The 19,005-nt window shown below is 44.8% G+C and overlaps 1 protein-coding gene across 1 annotated transcript in view; it reads right to left on the bottom strand.

Annotated features, from left to right (window-relative positions):
• Window positions 1-14,061, bottom strand: part of LOC133010249 (ephrin type-B receptor 3-like) — a 57,915-nt gene extending 43,854 nt beyond the window's left edge. The window contains exon 1 of the mRNA XM_061077756.1: window positions 13,998-14,061. Within this exon, the coding sequence (XP_060933739.1) occupies window positions 13,998-14,061 (64 nt within the window). The remainder of the gene's footprint in view (window positions 1-13,997) is intronic.
• Between the last annotated feature and the right edge of the window lie 4,944 nt (window positions 14,062-19,005).

The following is a 19,005-nucleotide window of genomic DNA, read 5'->3' on the forward strand; positions in this document are numbered from 1 at the left end:
AAGTTATTCTGACCCAGGAGGAGGAGTGCATCTTATTTATTTTTAACAACGGTCTTTGCCTTTTCAAACTGTGCAAATACGTATGGAAATGTGTGAATTCAAGTAAACACAAATTAGAGGAAAACTGTTTTGCACCAGGTTTGTCCCGGAGAGGCTCACCCAGAAGTGCTCCCTGCCTACCCACCTGCAAACTCACCTAGTTAAAAAATAACCATGTGTTTTTGTCTAAGCTCACACATTAGCAGAATTGTTCAGCTGGGCTCGGTTCAGCTGTGGCCTATGGGGAGACAATCTGAGAGGAATAAACAACAGCTAGGTGCAAGGTGGTTTTTCTGTCCATGCTGGAACATGGGGAAATGGGATGCACCAAAAAATATGAGTGTTTCCATCCAGCTCGTATATATGTTCCATCTACCTTCGACACACACTCTCACACACACACACACTCAAATGCACAAGCCAGACCTCTCGGTGGTCCACGTAGGGAGCTAGGTGGGGTGGGTTATGCTCCAACCGCAGGGTGTGGATCAGCTCTGACCTGATTAGTCATCGGCCCTGACCCTGAAACTGCCAAAGTAGGTGGAATACAAATGAATCCCCAGAGATGCTGGCCAGTAAATCTGACTCGGGACCAGTGTTTATGGGATTCAAACCGCGCCACACAAGGCCACAGCGAATGGGCTTACTGACCCTGAACAGTGACTTCATTGAAATGAAGGGAAAGAGGCTTTTGGGCAGGACTTATTGGTAGTTACAGTAATTATAAGACTGGGGTTATAGGAATTATGTCATGCTACTGGCGTAGGTTATTCAAAAAGGTGTTATAATGTCCCCAGAATGTATCTGTTTTATTTCCATGCTCACAACAAACCCTTGTTTAATATAAGATGTGCGTTGCCCTAGGTAACTGTTAATATTCCACTAACTTGAAACCCCCACCCCCCCCTCTCTTACTTGTCTAATGGCTGCAGAGGCTCAACACATCCAGTCAGCTCTATTCCTACCAGGTTAATGAACAGGTGAGGAATTACTTAGACAGACGGAGATGGAAATTGATTTTGTAAAGTGTTGCCTCATTATCCCATGTGGGGCACTTTATGCAGTACCACAGAAACACAACACCAGACAACCTGGACTGTGTAATGTCAAGGTCATATGGCTGTTATGCTTCTGTGTGCGTGTAGACAGAATGGGGGGGGGGGGGGGTCAGCGGCGTGGACCGAGATTGTATGGATTGTCTGGAGGCAGCGCCATTAGTGGGGCACTAATTAGGGGACTAATAAGTGGTCCTCGGCACGGGTCGAAGCCAAGATTCATAAATAAGTAAGTGCATGGGCAGCTTGGTCGCTTAATTAACAAAGCGTGAAAAAAGGGTGTGAATCCCAAGAGGCACAGACCCAATCTGGTTGTAAGGACGGGCTATCGGCAGCAATCCTGTCCGTCTTGGTGGCATTGATTGATGGCAGGCCAAATTGAATCTCTAATCATCACCACGCTTTTAGTTCCTGCACCCCTGGGGATTTACAGAGGCCAAAAGTGGCACAGGGAGTAATGCCTTTGTATCCCTTTCCTGACACTAGTGGCATAAACATCACGACCCCACCCCCCCCGACAATCTTTCTCCCCTATTCACTGGACCGTCCCCATCTGGCCATGGGTTATCTGACCCCTCTGGGTGCTCTCCGCTCACACTTTCATGTCTGGGCCGATTGTTTTTCACACTAAGCCATTCGGCAGAGGTATTTAAAACCCAGACACCTCCCACGACTCACTGTTAGACACCCTCGGCCTCGCAGCTAAACCGACATATTACATTACAACCGAGCGAGGTTTGTCTTTTATGTAGCCGTTCCCTTTGCTCTAATCTTTTCTTATTGTACAAGCTGACAGGCAAGGAACATGTTTGGTGAAAAAAAGACAGCAGAGGGTGACAATGACATGATGCAAGCATGTCAGACCTGTCACTGAGGTGTCTATGTATGATCCTTGTTTTTTTTCGTCTCTCTTCTGTACATACAGAAATACCATTTGGCTTTGCATGGTACAGAGAACAATCTGGGTCAGTGGAACGAGCGGAGATGACATGCATCCGCCTTTTAACCGAAGACTTTCCTCTCGTCCTGCACAATAGGGGAGGCCATCTTGACAGTCAAGACCTTATCAATTAGTAGGTGACAACAAAGGGTCTCCGAGCAGTAAATAGCATCTGTCTCCCTGCTGCTTATTCACGCTGTCGGGATTCTGATATCACAAGGACGTGAGATAAGAACGAAAGGAAAATAATACTTCAATTAGGACCTACTGTATGTGTGATAAGCTGCAAACAGAGAAGAGGGGACTGAACACGGGCAGGGGGCAGAACGACGGACAAAAAGACTGAGATGAAAGAACAAAGGGCGAGAGTGACAGTTAACAGAGAGGAGGCGGAGAGATCATGGGTAAGAGCAACGCTGGGAAAGGGACAAGGCTAAAGAGACTGGCAGGGAGGTGAAGAAAGGGGGAAGGTAAACAGCATATAAAAGAAAGCTTTGTCTGCACAGGATCTTGCTTAATGCCCACCTTTTTTTGGGGGGTTGCAAAACCTTGAACGCTCTGCTTCTTCCTCTCTGGCAGGCCACAGCGCCAAACTGTCTGGCTGGCACAATGCAAGCGGGGGAACCTTGAAGTTGGTGCTACCTGATCGACCTTTGAGAAACCACCGCTGCAGATACACAGCCTCAGACTTGCTCTGATAAAATGGCAGCAGAATGAAAAGGTTCTCATAAATCAGTGGAAGATTTGTTTAGAAAAATGACACCGTGCTTTAACATAGCTTAACCGGGGTTTTGAATTTCTCACATATTTAGCCTTGAGCAGATGAATCCACGACTCTCCCCTGTTGGAAAGCTTGCACTCCAGCTTATTTGGGATTTGTGTTTTCTGGCTCACTCCCTCTGCCTTTTGTTCGACTATAATTATCGCATTCCATCTGCCACTGATTCACCTGTTCTGACACTATTGGAGATTAGATCTCGAAATCATTTGCTCAACGTATCCATTGATCGGCACTTGCTTGCTTGTCAGGTTCATTAAAACAACCTACCAGACTGCATTAAAGCCTATACTCTTGGTCTTGGCCTAGCGAGAGGCTATGTGTGAGCAAGATACTGTAGAGACTGTAGGTGAGAGATAGTGAGCGGTACTGGTGGAAAGGTGAAGCTCCCTTCCCAGGCCAAAAAAACCCTGTGTCAGGAAGGATGCTGCCTGGTGTGAAAGTGGAGACTTGGACTGAGATCCATGGCAAACGTCCAAGTCAGGAGATTAGACTTTCTCTGCTCAGATGGATCTCACAATCTTCCCCTGGCCTCCTTCCTGTCCTCCTCCACCCCTAACCTCAACAATTGACCTTGGCTCCCTGCAACCTCTGGCCTGCATATTTGCCTCTCTCAACACCTTTGGAAATAAATTGCCTGTACACACACACAGACACACACACACACACACACACACAGTTAGTGAGAGCGCTCCAACTTTGGAATCCCGATAACCTTCCTGACTTTGACTCGATATAGGCGGGGGAGCGGAGCATGGAGAGCGCTGGATCCTCGATACATTTCGCTCATCAAGTCGAGCCAGAGACTCAAATGCAGGAGTACATCGGGAAGTTTACGCCTGTAAGTAAAGAAGGGGCATCCCCTTGAATTGAATGAGCTCACACCTGCCTAAACCCGGCACCTGTCTTCTCTCGACTTCCTGTGATGTCGGAATCCACAGAGCTAACACGCCACTCTCCCAGAGGTAAAAGGAAGGTCAGACACCACGTATATATATATATATATATATATATAAACCCTAGAAGACATCTTGGCTTTCAGATTTTTTTTTTTTCTAAATTCCTTCTCTCTTGTTCTTTTTCGCATGAATACATTCACACCGCTTACACACCATCCAAATGCCAAATTTCCAGGGAAGTGAAGCGGATCAGAAAATTTGGAGTCTTTGAACTGTCGGGATGTTTCAAGCCCTCTTCTCCTCCTCTGGATCTCTGAGCCCCCCCGCTGCTCTGTTGGGACGGAGGGAGAAAGGGGCTGATCGATGGGCTCTGACAGCAACCAAATGAATGGAACCAGCTGATTGATTCATTAGCAGAGGAGCTGGGGGAGGTGGGGTGTGGGCTCCGACGCTAGAAAGCTGGAGGGTGCGTGGGTGAGGATTTCAAGGGGTGGCGGGGGGGGATCGTGCATGTGCAAGTGTATTGGGCGTAGGTAATGCGTGCATGTGTGTGTGTGTGTGAGCGCGTACGTCTGTGCGATTAAGTAACTGTCACCGTTCATGTGTGTTAAGTGTGTGCGTGTATGTGTGTGTCTGAGAGAGTTGAGGGGTCAGAAGGGATTTCCATAGGGTGTGAGAGGGGAAAGGGAAGCTGTTTATGGCCTGACTTGGCACAGAGGGGGGGGGGGTCAGCTTATATTGTCCGGTGCTTTCATCGGACTCGCTGCAATTAGTCTTTCACAGCAGCCATTGTCAAATCCCTATTAGAATCACAGCTAACAGCCAACATGTCACCCCCGGGGCCCACACGTACGGAAAAATATAGACACGGAATCACATGACAAATATGAAATTCTTTCCTCTCTTCAGTTTCAGTTTGCAACGAAGTCAACTTGCAGCTGGTTGCATCGTTCTATTAAAAGGAGGAAAGGAAAAAAAAGGTCTATTTTCCGCTGGTGAAACAACAGCTCTGTGAAGTGACTGCAGCTGATAGTAAACTCACAGTGTGGCCTCCATGTGTTTGGTTGGACTGCTGCTGAGAACACACACACACACTCACACACACACACACACACACACACACACACTTTATGGCTATGCCGTTTACAGCCCTAGCAAATGGACAGGTGTTAGGACCATCTGAGCGACAAAAGACCAAAACCAACACCTCCACATCTGCTGAAATGCCCCCGTGAAATACTTCCCTTAATAATAACCACTATAAGCTGTTTGACCTTCCTTTCATTGTCCTCTAAATATTGCACCCACTTACGCATTAAAGTCACTATGTCACCGAGACTAGATTTTAACTTGAGCCGGGGTTAAATAAATGCTCCTCGCAGCTGGCAGTGCCTCCAGGAGACTGCCGCGCGGAACCATGGGGATTATGTAAATAACTCGCCAAAAGGTCACGTGTGATCGGCGCCGCTGCCGCTGAAGTGTGCTAGATTCACCCTGTGTGAGCTGCGGGGAGAGACGAGAATGTGTTTAAGAGTGAATTTGGCGCACAGTTGATAAGAGAGCAGAGGTCTGGTTAAGCCCGCCGCTGTTCTGGAAGGAGACAAAAAGAGAGAAAAGGGAAAGAATAATTTAATGGAAGCCGGGGAAGCGCTCTTCCTGCCGGCGGTGGCCTTTTGAAGTGTAGATGAAGTGCAGGTGGCGAGAGGTTTCGACACCACGGAGGGGAAGTGGGGCAGGAGAAGGTGTAACAGCAGCCTGCTGCAAAGCTGCACTCCGTGTAAAAAGGAACACTCACACACAGAGACCCCTCACCAAGTCAAATATACACCTTTCACACACTCTTGTTCTCACACATGCGTTCTGGTTAATTACAGTGGACATCTGAGCCCATCACGTCGTTGCCCGACTTCAGCATTTCCCTTGAAGCCGTTCCTATCATCACACACACACACACACACACAGCTCAGGATGGCTGTTTGAAAATGTGCAAGCTGTTTTCCTGCTCTTGAAGGGAAGGAGGCCTGGAGCAAGGTCCTCTGCCGCAGAAAAGTCCCACCTCCCACCTCCCCGGCTTAATACGAAGAAATTACCCTCACGTTTCCCCCCTGTCTCTTTTCTTCTTCCGTTTAACAAGACTGGCAGCGGCTGAAACCAGGTGATCACCGTTTTACAGCGGCACTCGCTCTCCCGACAGATGTAACTGCCCCTATTTTTAAAAGTCAGATATCAAAGATCTCCTTCTGCTCCATCGGCAAAAAATGTGTTACAAGAGTCTGCGGCTCGTAAAAAGAAAATGGTGGAGAAGGCCCTGAGGTGGATCAGGCTGCTGCCGCTACGAGAAGTCGACCCCCTCCTCCCCTTAGGCTCCGCCCCCCAAACCTCCCCTCGCGCCTGCCAGTTCCGAGCTTGCCAAGAGACGAGCAGCATAACGGCCGTCACATGACCGTGCAGGCTCCCCGGTCGTGTCTCATATGGTGCTCCGGGTCCTGCATGCAAATAATACAACTGCCCTGATCTGCAGACTGGTGGCCACAGCTAGCCATTAGAAGTCAAGCGCACGCCGCTGACCCAGCCTCCAACTGTGCTTTTAACCTGGTGTGTCGCTGCGAGAGTTGATGCGTGTCAACGAGCCGTAAGAAAGCTGCACAGTCGGTCTCTCTAAATATACACATCCTCTCGCCGAGTATTTTTATTCGCCACTGGAAAAAAGCCTAACCCCCTGGAGCTTGATTGTGTTAGGACAGCTATTGTTGAGAGGCATGAGTGTACTTACAGGGTGGGCGCCACCCCCTCCCCTCAAAATCATCCAGATCCCCCCCCCCCCCTGTGACCTCCGAATGAGGGTCAGAAGAGTGTGGCTAGAGAGAACACCAGGTCCTAACTCACTTATAATCTGGGGCCATTTGGACACATGGCAAATTTTGGAGCTGCGCTTTATGGAAATCCGCTGCAGACAGGGGCTGTAAAAAAAACGCCAACTCCGATGGGCCGCTCCTATCATGTTGAACATTTCATCGGTATTTTTGAAAGCCATTAATATAATTTGGGAGGGGCCGGAGGGGGGGAGAAGACTTCCCCGGCGGCATGGAACAGCCATCACCCTTTCAGACACACACACACACACACACACAAATGCTATAAAACTTTCATATGTTGGGCTTCCCCTTGACAAAAATGGGAATGGGACTTGACAGGAAGCAGGGGATGGAACGGTGAGAGAGAAGAAAGGAATCTGACATGATTCACATGAACACTTGAAAAAAAACTACGATTCAAAAACACTATTATAGTTTAAGATTATATATTTTATTAATGATAGGACTTACAAAGTAGATGGGATTCGCCACCTCTCAATGCGGCCAGTACATATAACAACTATAAATCTATCTACCTTAGTTAGAGGAGGTTGCATACTTTGACATGATGCACCGGCAGCAACACACACTCACCCCGGCCCCTTAAACCACAAACGCATACATACGTCGATCTCACCCCTTTGATGTCCCTTCCATCTCACTCAAAATCTCTCCTTCACTCTCGCTCTCTATCTCCATCTCTCCCTGTGTCTGTCTGCGCCTCTCTCTCTCGCTCCCTCCCTTGTTCTGCTCGGCTGACTGCAGACAGCAGCAGTGTGTCTGTGCGGCGGGCAGGCCGAGACACATTCGCCCTCTCCGGCTCGCTCTCCACAGGGGGGGGGGGGGGGGGGGGTGTCAGAGACCTGCCATCCCACAAGGCCCCTCTGTTGGACACCGGGATGGACTGCACTCACACGAGAGAGACAGCCGTACGAGAGGGCCGCATACTCACGTATCCAGCTCTGGAACCCGTCCAGAGAAAATCCCTAAAAGGGTCGCACTGTGAAGCACCCCCCCCACACCATACGGCTCGTTTAATGGCCGAGAATATATGGATTTATAGCAATTGCAACAATACAGAGAGAAAGTGGGGGCTGATTATAAAACAACACGTAGATATATTATAATTTAAGTTCTTAAAAGCCAGGGTTAACTACGGTAAAGTTCAGCCAAAGATGTGCTCAGAGTTTATTTGGATTAAATAAATTCACTTTAAACACATTTTTTTTAACCCATATGATCACTTTGCTCATGTTGTGGTTATGTCAGATACACAGGACAGACTTTTTTTTACAGAGTACTAGCCCTCGCTGCTTATTGTTGTTCCTGTTGTGCACAAATTGTCATTAATATCTACGGATACTTGTCATAGGAGCTGAAAAACAGGAGTTTTGAGATGATTTCACCCCGTGTGGAGGTCACGGTAAACCAACACCAACAAACCCACAAAGCCACCTGAAGCACTGCAACAACAATACGCTCACTCTCATTTTCCGAGTAGTGTACTTTTTGCTGCCGTTTTTTTTTACTCTGCTCCCGTCTATCCTGTTTTGCGAGCACTGAAAGTCAAGCCGCGGCGCCATTATGTTGCAAAGCCCTAAACAAATACAGTGAAACGGACTTGACTTGACATCCTCCCCGGTGTCATATTTTCTCACGTTCGACAGAAACTCCGCAGAACAGTTCAAAGGAATCAAAGCTTGAAGGGACGACTTCCATGTTTCCTTTCCCAGCAGCCTGATTTTCATTGGTCGCCCCGGCTTCCTGGAGCGAGGCGACCTCGGCCGGCCTGACACGGCTGTTGCCTGCCTGCATGTGAATTCCAGCTCGGTGAATCTTTCCACGCCGCCATTTAAGCTGTGACCCATCGGCTGGTGCACATGAGCACTCCCGCAGGCCCGTGGCATCTGTAGAGTCTGTCTGCTCTGCTGCTCTCTGGGTCTCGGCTCCAAAATCTGCCCCTCAGATCCCAACCACCATCATCCCACCCCAACTCCCAACATGTCGTCATCCACTCCCCCCTTTCCTCCTGAGCGCCTTACGCCAATCCAGACCTAAGTCACTGTACATCTGTTCAACATGGCTGCTGCCTAGCTTATGACCTACCGATTGGCTGGGATCCCCGTCGAGGTCAAGATACCAGGACACTGGTGAGGGACCGGAGCTGCGGCTGTCCCTCATGTTGCTGGGCTGTCTTTTGTCTGTTTATGCTTTTTAAAGAAGTACGGCAGAGTGAAAGCTGAGATCAAACTGTGTTTCTGTGCCAGTTTGTTCCTCTCAAGTAAGAAATAACAAATTTTACGACTCTAAAAATGAAAAAGTGCACTTTCAAAGAGACGTGTTGTGAAGGCAGAGATAACTTATTGAATTTAAACTGTACACACTGTAAAAGTCCTTGTGAGACTAAAAATGCGTAGAATAATTATAATAATAATCATAGTTTTATATATTATTCTACATATATGTTTCTAAATATACAATATTATGTTGGACATAAGATTAGACAGATAAATAGATAGATAGATGGATGTTAATAATATACACTTACGCCTTGATGTTTAGCTTATCAAAATGTATTTATTTATGTATTTATTAATCTGTTCATTCCCTGCACATACGATAAATTACTTTAACTCGGTCGTATTATCCGAAAGGTTAATTCTAAATTTGAGAGATATGATTATTTGTATTGGAATTATGATTATTATTATTATCATTATTATTATTATTATCATCTTCGTGTTGGGAGGAGAGAAAGCCCTTTGTAACCCACGTGTGCATCAGCAAAGTCATCCCTCAGCCAGCAAATGGATTCAGGACGCATTGATGAACATCCTTATGAATTGGTAATTGCTGCGAGCGAGGAGACAGCTCGGCTCGTCTCCCGCGTCAGACCTGATTCTGCGGTTTCACAAGGCTGAGCAGCGCTGATTCACCCGATCGATGGCAAGACCGCATCAATTAACACTTTGAACACTGCTTATGCGACTGTGTCTTATCACATCACCCCCAGCATCGTCATATGTCCTATAATGAATAATAACGTATTTCAGTTGAGTAAAATAAAAACACTTGTATAATAATCACAGATAGATAGATAGATAGATAGATAGATAGATAGATAGATAGATAGATAGATAGATAGATAGATAGATAGATAGATAGATAGATAGATAGATAGATAGATAGATAGATAGATAGATAGATAGATAGATAGATAGATAGATAGATAGATAGATAGATAGATAGATAGATAGATAGATAGATAGATAGATAGATAGATAGATAGATAGAATCGGTATATGAGGTCATTAGTAGAATAGCTTCTTTTATTTTGCAAATTCACTTCCACGCCTCTTCAGCAGCTTAAATGCCTCCGTGCCATCTCCACCGTAGAGACACTAATAGTTTCCTTTGTCAACTCGATGGGATCCTAAACACATTTGTTCAGTGATTTGCGTTTGAATGTGACACAGAAGAGCTCCTGTAAAGTAAAGTTTCAACATCGCGGGCCACACACACACGCTGCTGCTGCTGCAGCTGCGCTCCTATTAAATAAAGCCTGGTGCGTAAAGGCCTGTGTGCAGCCAGTGCATGCGCCGGACAAAATGGCCCCCGTTTATTATGAATGATTATTCTGATTTAGCAAGATACGGCCTTGAAATGCTTGAATGTGGGTCCACATTTGGGTTTGTACTTGCAATTTAAGGGGAAGTCAAGACGCTACTCGCAGGACAGTTCTTGGGATTTAGTTGTAAGAGTTGAGCTTTCAGGAGGATTCCTCTTAAAACCTCGGCAAATAACCTCACCTACATTTTTAACTTGGGCCTGTTTTATATTAGTGGGAATTATCTTTACGCATATTTGCCGTCTGGTGGAAAACCCCCTCTCCACCAGCCAGGGAAAGATGGGATAGATTTTTTTGAATTTTACTCATCATCATATCATTATTATTTTTTTTAAGGCAAAGGAAGGTTTGTCTGTCCGATGAACACCACCTGGAAATAATAATAATATACAGACCTCCTCCCTTCACCAGATTCTAATGCGCTGCTGCTGCCAATGCTATATACTGTTAATAATAAAATAATGATGACGACGCTGAGGGGACCTCCACTGCTCGCAGAATAAATGGAGTGAGTCTGATGAGGACTGTGCCAACTGCAAACAGGCCCAGGAAAGCTCCCGTGGAGGTGTGATCTCACCAACACAGAAAACCCACTCACCCACTATGTGCGCTTCATGGCCTGATGGTGCGTCATCTCAGCACCGATACAACGACATAAACAAAAAGAGAAAACACGGAGAGTGGGAGCGGAATCCCGAGCTGCAAGTATATGAGATGTTTTTCTCTTGGTTTAGTTAAAAATGTTTTCCAGGTGAGATGTATTCATGCGGAAGAGAGCAGGAAAGTTTTTTTTAGAACGGGATCGTTATTACGCACCAAACTTTTTCCACTAAACAAAAAGTGGCACCGACACGGACAAAGTTTTCACTGTTGCTTAAACGGGCTCCGAGGCTTATACACAAGAAACAAAAGGCATTATAAGTTCTTTAAGTTGAAATCCTATACTGCGCAACAGGGATGCATTAAGACAATAACCCCAGACAAACGGCGTCGACGTGGGTCCACAGCTCGGTGCCCTGGCCTGAAGATCATTCAGGTGCCAGAAGTGCTCAAGAGTTTTTTCTGTTCTTTTCTCTCTCCTGTGCTTCCTTTCTCCATCACAAGTAATTTACACCGGAGAGTAACCAACCCGCCTGTGCGCTACACTAGACTGTCATCGACGCAATCTGTCTCCTCGGCTGGAAGTTCAAGAGCCAAGGCCTCTCCTGAGCCCACCGAGGCCACAGACCACCCCCCCCCCTCCTGACCCCGACACCAGCGCAACCAATTAAAAAACAGCTAAATGAATTTCATGATCGAATTAAAACAGGGAAGACTAACTTCACGATCCGAATTCAGAGCCCACATAAAACACATTGAAAGACCCAAGATGTAAATAACACGAATTAATTCATTAAATAAGGTAAAGTAAGTGAATAGATCGAAATTATGCATTTATGTTATAACCACTGTAGCAGTCAAACACGGGTAACCCCCAGGGTGTACTAAGTTCATAATTAAATAATTAAAAACAAAATTCAAAAGTTCGAAGAAGTTGGATTTAACTTCTATTCTATTTCTCGAAATGATGAGGGGAAAAACGACAAAAAAAAAGAAAAAGAAAAAAGTGAAGTAAAACATGGATCATTGACAGAAGTCGTCTCCCCGGGGCTGTGTGACCCTGGGACCCGGGGAGAAGCGCGCGGAGGCCGGGGGGAAACCTGCCCAGAACCAGGCCGCCATAAAAACCCGGAGATATCCCAGAAAAGAAGTCTGCGCAGCGGCGGCCATAAATCACCGGGCTGTATTAAAAGCTTAGGTAAACCCCCTGCCAGGTCAGTCGGGCACAATTTATGGAATCACTTATGCAGGGAATAGATTGTTCTAACGAAATACATCAACTTCGAGCCGGTGCGCGCCGGAGCCACTGCTACCGTCAAGAAAAGGTCTTCCTCTCTCCTCCTCCTACTCCTCTCTCTCTTTATTTTACCTGTGGAGCCCCTGACTTCTGCACAAGAATCGAAAACACACTCAAACCATGTGTTTTCAATGGGCAATATATCCCTAAACTACCATTTCAAAAATGATTGTGTGCAGAGGATCTACATATCATCAAGTCCGTGCGTAATTCATCACCAACAGTAGTTTTGTTAGTTCTGAGATGTTGGAGCGAATAAAGTGACTTCTGGATAAAACCCTGACCCGCTTGTCCTCTCTGTTATCAAACAGGACAAATAAAACAACGGCCGTTATCAGATAAGCTTCGCACTAAATTTCCAGTGCTCCCACAGTTCCCAGTGTGTTCTCTACCTCTGGTCCCGACAGAGAAAGCAGTGGCGTGGAAAGTAATTAGCTCTGAATGGTTATTTCACGAAGATAGAAAAAGAAGCAGCGTGTTGTTTTCTCAGCAGCGACTTTAAACAGGCCCACGGATGTTTTCTCAAATCAGGGGCAACACACGGAAAACTTCGCTTCAAATCCTTCACTTTTTTCATAATGGACGTTTAATAATTCATAAGAGCGACGTAACATTTCCATGCAGTGCTAAAGTTTTCTACTTTAGTCGCTCCAGCCTGTATACCTGCACGCAGACTATATACCACTGTGTTCCTGCTTCACTTCGAATCAAGTAGAGAACCGTGGAAGAAAAAAGCTGAGTTCTAAAAAAAATTGCTGGTCCTATTTTGTTCTTAAAAAAAAGGAAGAAAATAATAATAAAGTCTTTACGCTGGGAGAGAAAAGCTTCCACTGAGCCAGTGGCCCACTGTCCTACTTTCCGACTGGCACCACAAGCCAAACGGGAGCCTCGCCTCGGCTCCAGCATTCATAGTTAAAGCTTTCGCCCCCGTTTCAGCCTGTTTCCCACTACTCCTTATTCCGATCCCCCCCCCCCAAAAAAAAACAGAACAGAGGGAGTCTCTGGTTAATGTACAGGGAAGAAAATATCACATGGGACACTAGCCTCTATTCCGCTGGGGAGAAGAGGGCTAGAATTTCCCATCGATTTTACGCACGGCCAACGTCAACACTCAGCCAAAACAGATGGCTCAGTTATTGGAAGCGACTGCCATGATATCTCACTGCAAATAAACAGTCGATGCCACTTGGAGGAAAAAATAAACACGAACGAAAGTCCAATCGAAATTACCGCAGAGATAAATGAATCAGAGTTAAATTGGATTAAAATCCCTAAATCATATTCTGCGTTTTCCAAAGCGAGTGTGTTGTGCATTTTGTGTAAAAAAAAATAATTGTGTGGTTTGTCTAAATGAAACAAAGATCAAATAGAGTGGTATCGGATTTTTTTTTTGCCAGAGTTTGTTTTGGATTCGAACTGACAGTGCACATGTCAAAAGGCCACACACTCACACAGCACTAAAAATGCAAGCTGGGGTGGGGGGGGAAGTGTCTGGGGGTGGGAGAGGGGAGGACAGGGGTGCACGACTCCCCGATGGGATACAGTGTAAAGCTAATTTCCTTAAAGTGACGGAGAAAGCACCAGCAGCCGACAAAAGCTGACGCTGGAAGAAAAAAGGAATACACAACCCCAATTGAAATGGATGAGCTCTCGTTGACGCGCACAACAATACTGTATAGAAACCTGCGCCTGGCCAATGCGCCTGGCTGCGTAAAGCCACTAACGAGCCCTAAAATCCAACCAGATGGTCACTTTGAAAACGAAATGTTGTTTTGTTTAAATTCGGGGATGACAGACAACAGAGAATTGGGGTGTAAGGGAGCCTCACCCCGCTGCGGAGGCATGGAGGAGTAATACGCTCATCCTGCAAAGCAACAACACACCAGGAGAATAGGAGAAATCTTACCTTCTACGGAGGACACCATGGGCAGCAAGAGGCTGCATAAAAGCAGAAAGTAATCCATTGTCATAGAGCAGTCAGGTCGGACATGTAAATAGACCCTCGGCAGAGAGAGTGAGTGAGTGAGGGGCAGGAGAGGGAATACAATCCTGGGGGATCCGACGCTCCACGCAACCCAGTCCCTGTCCCAGTCCCTGTCCCAGCTGCGTCAAGCCTCCAGCACCAGAGTTACCCCCATTCACCAACACACACGTTGAGGGGAGAGTTCAGAGAGGAAAGATGATGGTGCTGGGAAATGTGTGGATCCACCAGGCTGTCCGCCCCTGGCACTGGTCTCCACTGGTCTAGTAAACCAGAGGGAAGGCGGCGGGCGCAAGTCCTCCAGTGCCTTCCCCTCGCATGGAGCGGATCGGCTGGAAGCAGGTAGTCCAGTGCGGGCTGCTCACCATCCAGGAGGAATAGTCCCTGCAATATTTTTGCGATGGGAGTCAACGAGGAGGAGAAGGGGGGAGAAAAAAATAAATTACAGCCTTCTCGATGAGATCCAAAGAGTTATTTCGTTTTTTGTCGTTTCTTTCTGCGGTCAGAGGAGCAGAACCATGGTGTGTACCGTCCCAAGCTGTGCACGTCCGCGGTCCGAGGTGGACAGATAGTTCCTGGAGGGACACCACTCAGCCGAGGAGGCGGTGGGAGCGGAGGTTTATTCCCTGAGCGAAATGTGGAGAAGCCGCGGCTGCTGCTGAGCGAAGGACCGTCTGCTTCGCTCGGATCGTGCGCTGGAATGAAGCGCACACGGCTGTGGAGGAATAAGGCGAGAGAGAGAGAGAGAGAGAGAGAGCGAGAGAGAGAGAGAGAGAGACAGGGAGAGAGAGAGAGGGGGGGAGAGAGGTGGAGAGGGAGAGAGAGCATGGGACACCAGGGGGAGGGGTTACGTTTGAAGCAGCTGCACAGAAATAAATGGAAAAAAAATTGTCTACCTTGACAATCATTCAGTCTCACATTCATTAAAAAAAAATTCAAATCACCAAATCACAGTTTGTTTCACACAACACGTTCACCTCTTCCAGAGCTGTCTTTGTTTTACGCACAGTTACAGCAGCACCAGACAGGCTTCTCCTGTAGAAACTTGCCTGTGACAAAAATAGAACAAAATAATGTATAAATATATAATTCAAATATTTTCATACCACTTTGATACGGAGCATCATTTCCCAAATCTACCACCCGTATTAATTGCACATTTATTAAAAATGCATATTTATTCTATTTGCAGCGTGTTTGTCTGCCTTGTCTTTCCTGGGACTCCCAGCCACTGCACAGGCATGGACACACAGCGCCCCCTGCGGGTCGCTAGGTTTTTGATGGGAAGGAGAAGTGAAGTTTCTGCTGAGTTTTTTTTCTCTTCCTTTGATTAAAATAATTTTTTTGATACTTACATGACTGCAAAACTCTAAAAACATCCCAGAGAAGCTTAGGTGGACACTCGTGAATATTTCCCCCCTGAATCTGAGTCACCTCGTCCATTTTGAGATTCTCTGAGAGTATGAAAACGACCACACTCACATTCTATATTCTAAACGTCACTGTAGATATACAAACCAAGAAAATGCATTACGCTTTGAATAATTAGTTTAAATAAATACTAAAGTTTCAACCTATTTCGAGTTAAGAGTGTTAAATAAACAATTGTAAAGTCGAGAAACTTTCTTTAAGTTTACGTGAGCAAATAATTTAATAATAATAATGTAATAATAATAATTATAATAATAATAATGATAATAATAATAATGCAGACAATTAATTTAATCGGTTGAGCAAAGGCAGAAGTGTGTGTGTGTGTGTGTGTTTTTGTGTAAGCAGCAGCACTTCTTCTTCTTCTTCTTCTTCTTCTTCTTCTTCTTCTTCTTCTTCTTCTTCTTCTTCTTCTTCTTCTTCTTCTTCTTCTTCTTCTTCACTGAAGTTACATCTGTCCCGGCTCTTACAGCTCTTGTCCCCCACTTGTGTCTCTGGCTTTAAAGTCGTTTTATTGAATCAGTGTAAATGCTTCAGCCGATACTCAAAACAGCAGTAAACAAAGTTAAAGGATGTGCCAAGAATAATGTGTTTCAGTCCAAAGGGGAAACCTTTAATACGTTATTTCTTTTTATTTACAGGAAACAAATACAACCGCTTGGAGCACATATTTCACTTTTAGGGGTCATGATAGGTATATAAATGAAGGGAAATGGCCATTTGCTCTCTCAAATAAAACCCCTGTTGTTTGTGGAGGATTTAAAAGGACCACTGACACCAACGAGCAGTGACTCAACTCGCAGGTTATTGGCAAAAGCTTACGTATAGAAGATATCTGAAAGAGATTGGCTCTTATGCTGAGAAATATTTAGTTAAATTAAATAAAAAATAAGTAAATTCGTCAATAGTCTGGAGATGAATTTAATGAAGTCAGAAATAACAGCTAGAGATGACAAATGCAGTTCTCCAATATATAAGGGGGAACTTAGCCCAGTCAGCATTAATACTATGCATCTCAATAGCAGAAGTGTGTATTATTAATCATGTTGAATATGGATGTGCTCAGTGCTGTGTGTGGCGATAAGGAACAGTGGAGAGCTGAGCACTCCTCTTCGCATACAGCTAATGTAAGGAATCTGCAGTACGTGCATTGCCAAACCATGGCTCCAACTTCATTGTGTAAGCTCAGCACTTAAGTTACAACAATGGAATCTGTCGCCTGTTGTGCAGGTAGAAATGTTGTAGGTACCTGGAGGAATCCGGACCTGTGAAATGTCAAAGTGAAGCCAAATGACTGCTCTGCTAGTGTGTAAAGTTGAAAGGGGATTGGAGGCCATTTCCTTCGAGGTGCAAGCAGACACATGCAACCATGTGTTCTGTCGGGTGTGTGTGTGTGTCAGTGTGTTATGAGTCAAGCTGTGTTGCCACTGTCCCAGATTTGACAGGTAATAAAAACTAATTTAGTTTATATTGTGCCTTTTGGCAAATGTATGTCACTTCCCACAGTCAGCACTGCCGATCAAAGAAGTTGCACAATTTTTTTTGAAAACTTTCCATCTGTCCTGAATTATATTTGTCAATTTAAAATCAAGATATTAAAGTCTGGGACAGGGCAGAAATGTTTACTCTCATCATGCTGAAATGTTGGTGCATTTTGCATTGAAGTTCCAAGATAACCCGAAAATGATTCAAACCTCATATATATCTTTAATTCCTTTTGTTTATAACATTGTAATTTATGTCAAATAGAAACTGTATGCTTGGAAATGTGATTGATGTCTAATTCTGCTTGTAATGTTTTGACCTCAGTTCATGAAATGACCCAACACCTGTTTCTAAGTGTCTTTAATGGAAACTCTCAGCTCAACGTTTTAAGACGTACGCCATAGCTAACTCTTTATCTTGCCATGTTACAGAAAGTGGAAAGAAAATCCTGCATTTATCCAGATCCACTTCAAAATTTGATGGATGCCTATGCCCTCTACAAACTATCAGAAATCGGTTCAATACATTTGTGAAAATCTAATTGTGAAAAACAGCGATGAAAGAATGAACTCCTTTTATTTGTGGTGTTTTTTCTGTCATATAAAAAGCAGCTCAGCATGCGGGACGGCGGCCTTTAGAAAGCCTAAAAATATCATGTCCACAGAGTCATTCATTACGTATACTTAACAGCTTTTCTTTTCTTTTTGATGACGACTCTCCACAGTCGCCAAAGTGTGTGCTCATCGTGGAAATTGTTGGGTTTCTCTATAATTTGTTAGGTCTTGACCGTCTATGTAAAGTGCTTGAGCTAATCTATATTATGATTTGGTGCTTTTCAAATGAAACTGAATTGAATAGAGAAAATAAAGGCTAGTTTTGTACAAAAAAACTTTTTGCTTCAACAATGGAAAATAACTTTGTTCTAATTAAATAATTCTGATGTGTTAAAGGTTGCCTCAGATTTACTCAAGTTATATTGTATATTTTTGGATCTGACCTACACAAAGTCTCACATATGAATTTCTGTTTATCTCACATCCACACAGTTTATTTAAAGGAAAATGAGTTAATAAGTGAAGTGGGTAAAAAGATCAGAGGTGGCCTCATTTGTTGCCAAAACCACCAAAGCCCCAGGTTGTGCCGCCATTACAGGGCGACCACTGGGTCTACAACTAACACCTCTGTTACTTCCATATCCCTCCGACTGCTTTTAAAAGGAAATGGGGTAGAAAGACCGAAGAAAAACTTTGCTAAGAAAAGAAAACATAATGATAATATTTAAGATTTGAGTATTTCATTTGTTTTTATTTTACCGATTTTGGTTGGGAGTAGGTCACAACTTTTGAAGTTTTTTCCCCCCTCCACAGGATCAAAGAGGAAAGATCCTGGTCTAAGATTACCAGGAGTGCTTCTCAGAGAATTCCTCAACCTCTCGCTGTATGCCAATGTAAAAAATAAGTGTGTCAAACCATAAATATGGGCTTGATATAAACCAACACACTAGGTGGGGGTACTTTTTTCCAATGGCTGGAACATCCACATTAATAAATCACCGGTACTATTCTTTATAGCCATGGTTAAGTTTTTACAAAACTCCTGGAGCAGGTTTATTTTTCTACATTTTATAGTGTGTGTCATATGAGAAGGTTGAGAGTTTCCCCCGTCTATGAATGGCAGCAGTAAAACTGTACATACAGCGCCGTTGTTAAATAATGACTTTAACGGGTCGAGATTAGTGCTGAAAACACACAGATAGTCTATTTCTGGAGACGTTAGATAGATTTTTCTTTCACTTCTTCCTGGAGGCTGAGCCATTACCCACAACCAAAAAATGCTTGTCCCTAACCATTACCCTATAATATAATCTCAATGAGGACAAGAGGACATTTCAACTTCTCCGAAAAACAGATTCAGGACACAGATTTTGTCCCGGAGCGGCGTCTGATCCGCTTTGAAGTCCGCAATTAGATCCAAATGAAACAAATACATATAAACACACACTGTACACAGACACAGG

Source organism: Limanda limanda, chromosome 9 (assembly GCF_963576545.1).
Source record: "Limanda limanda chromosome 9, fLimLim1.1, whole genome shotgun sequence".
Taxonomy (NCBI): Eukaryota; Metazoa; Chordata; class Actinopteri; order Pleuronectiformes; family Pleuronectidae; genus Limanda; species Limanda limanda.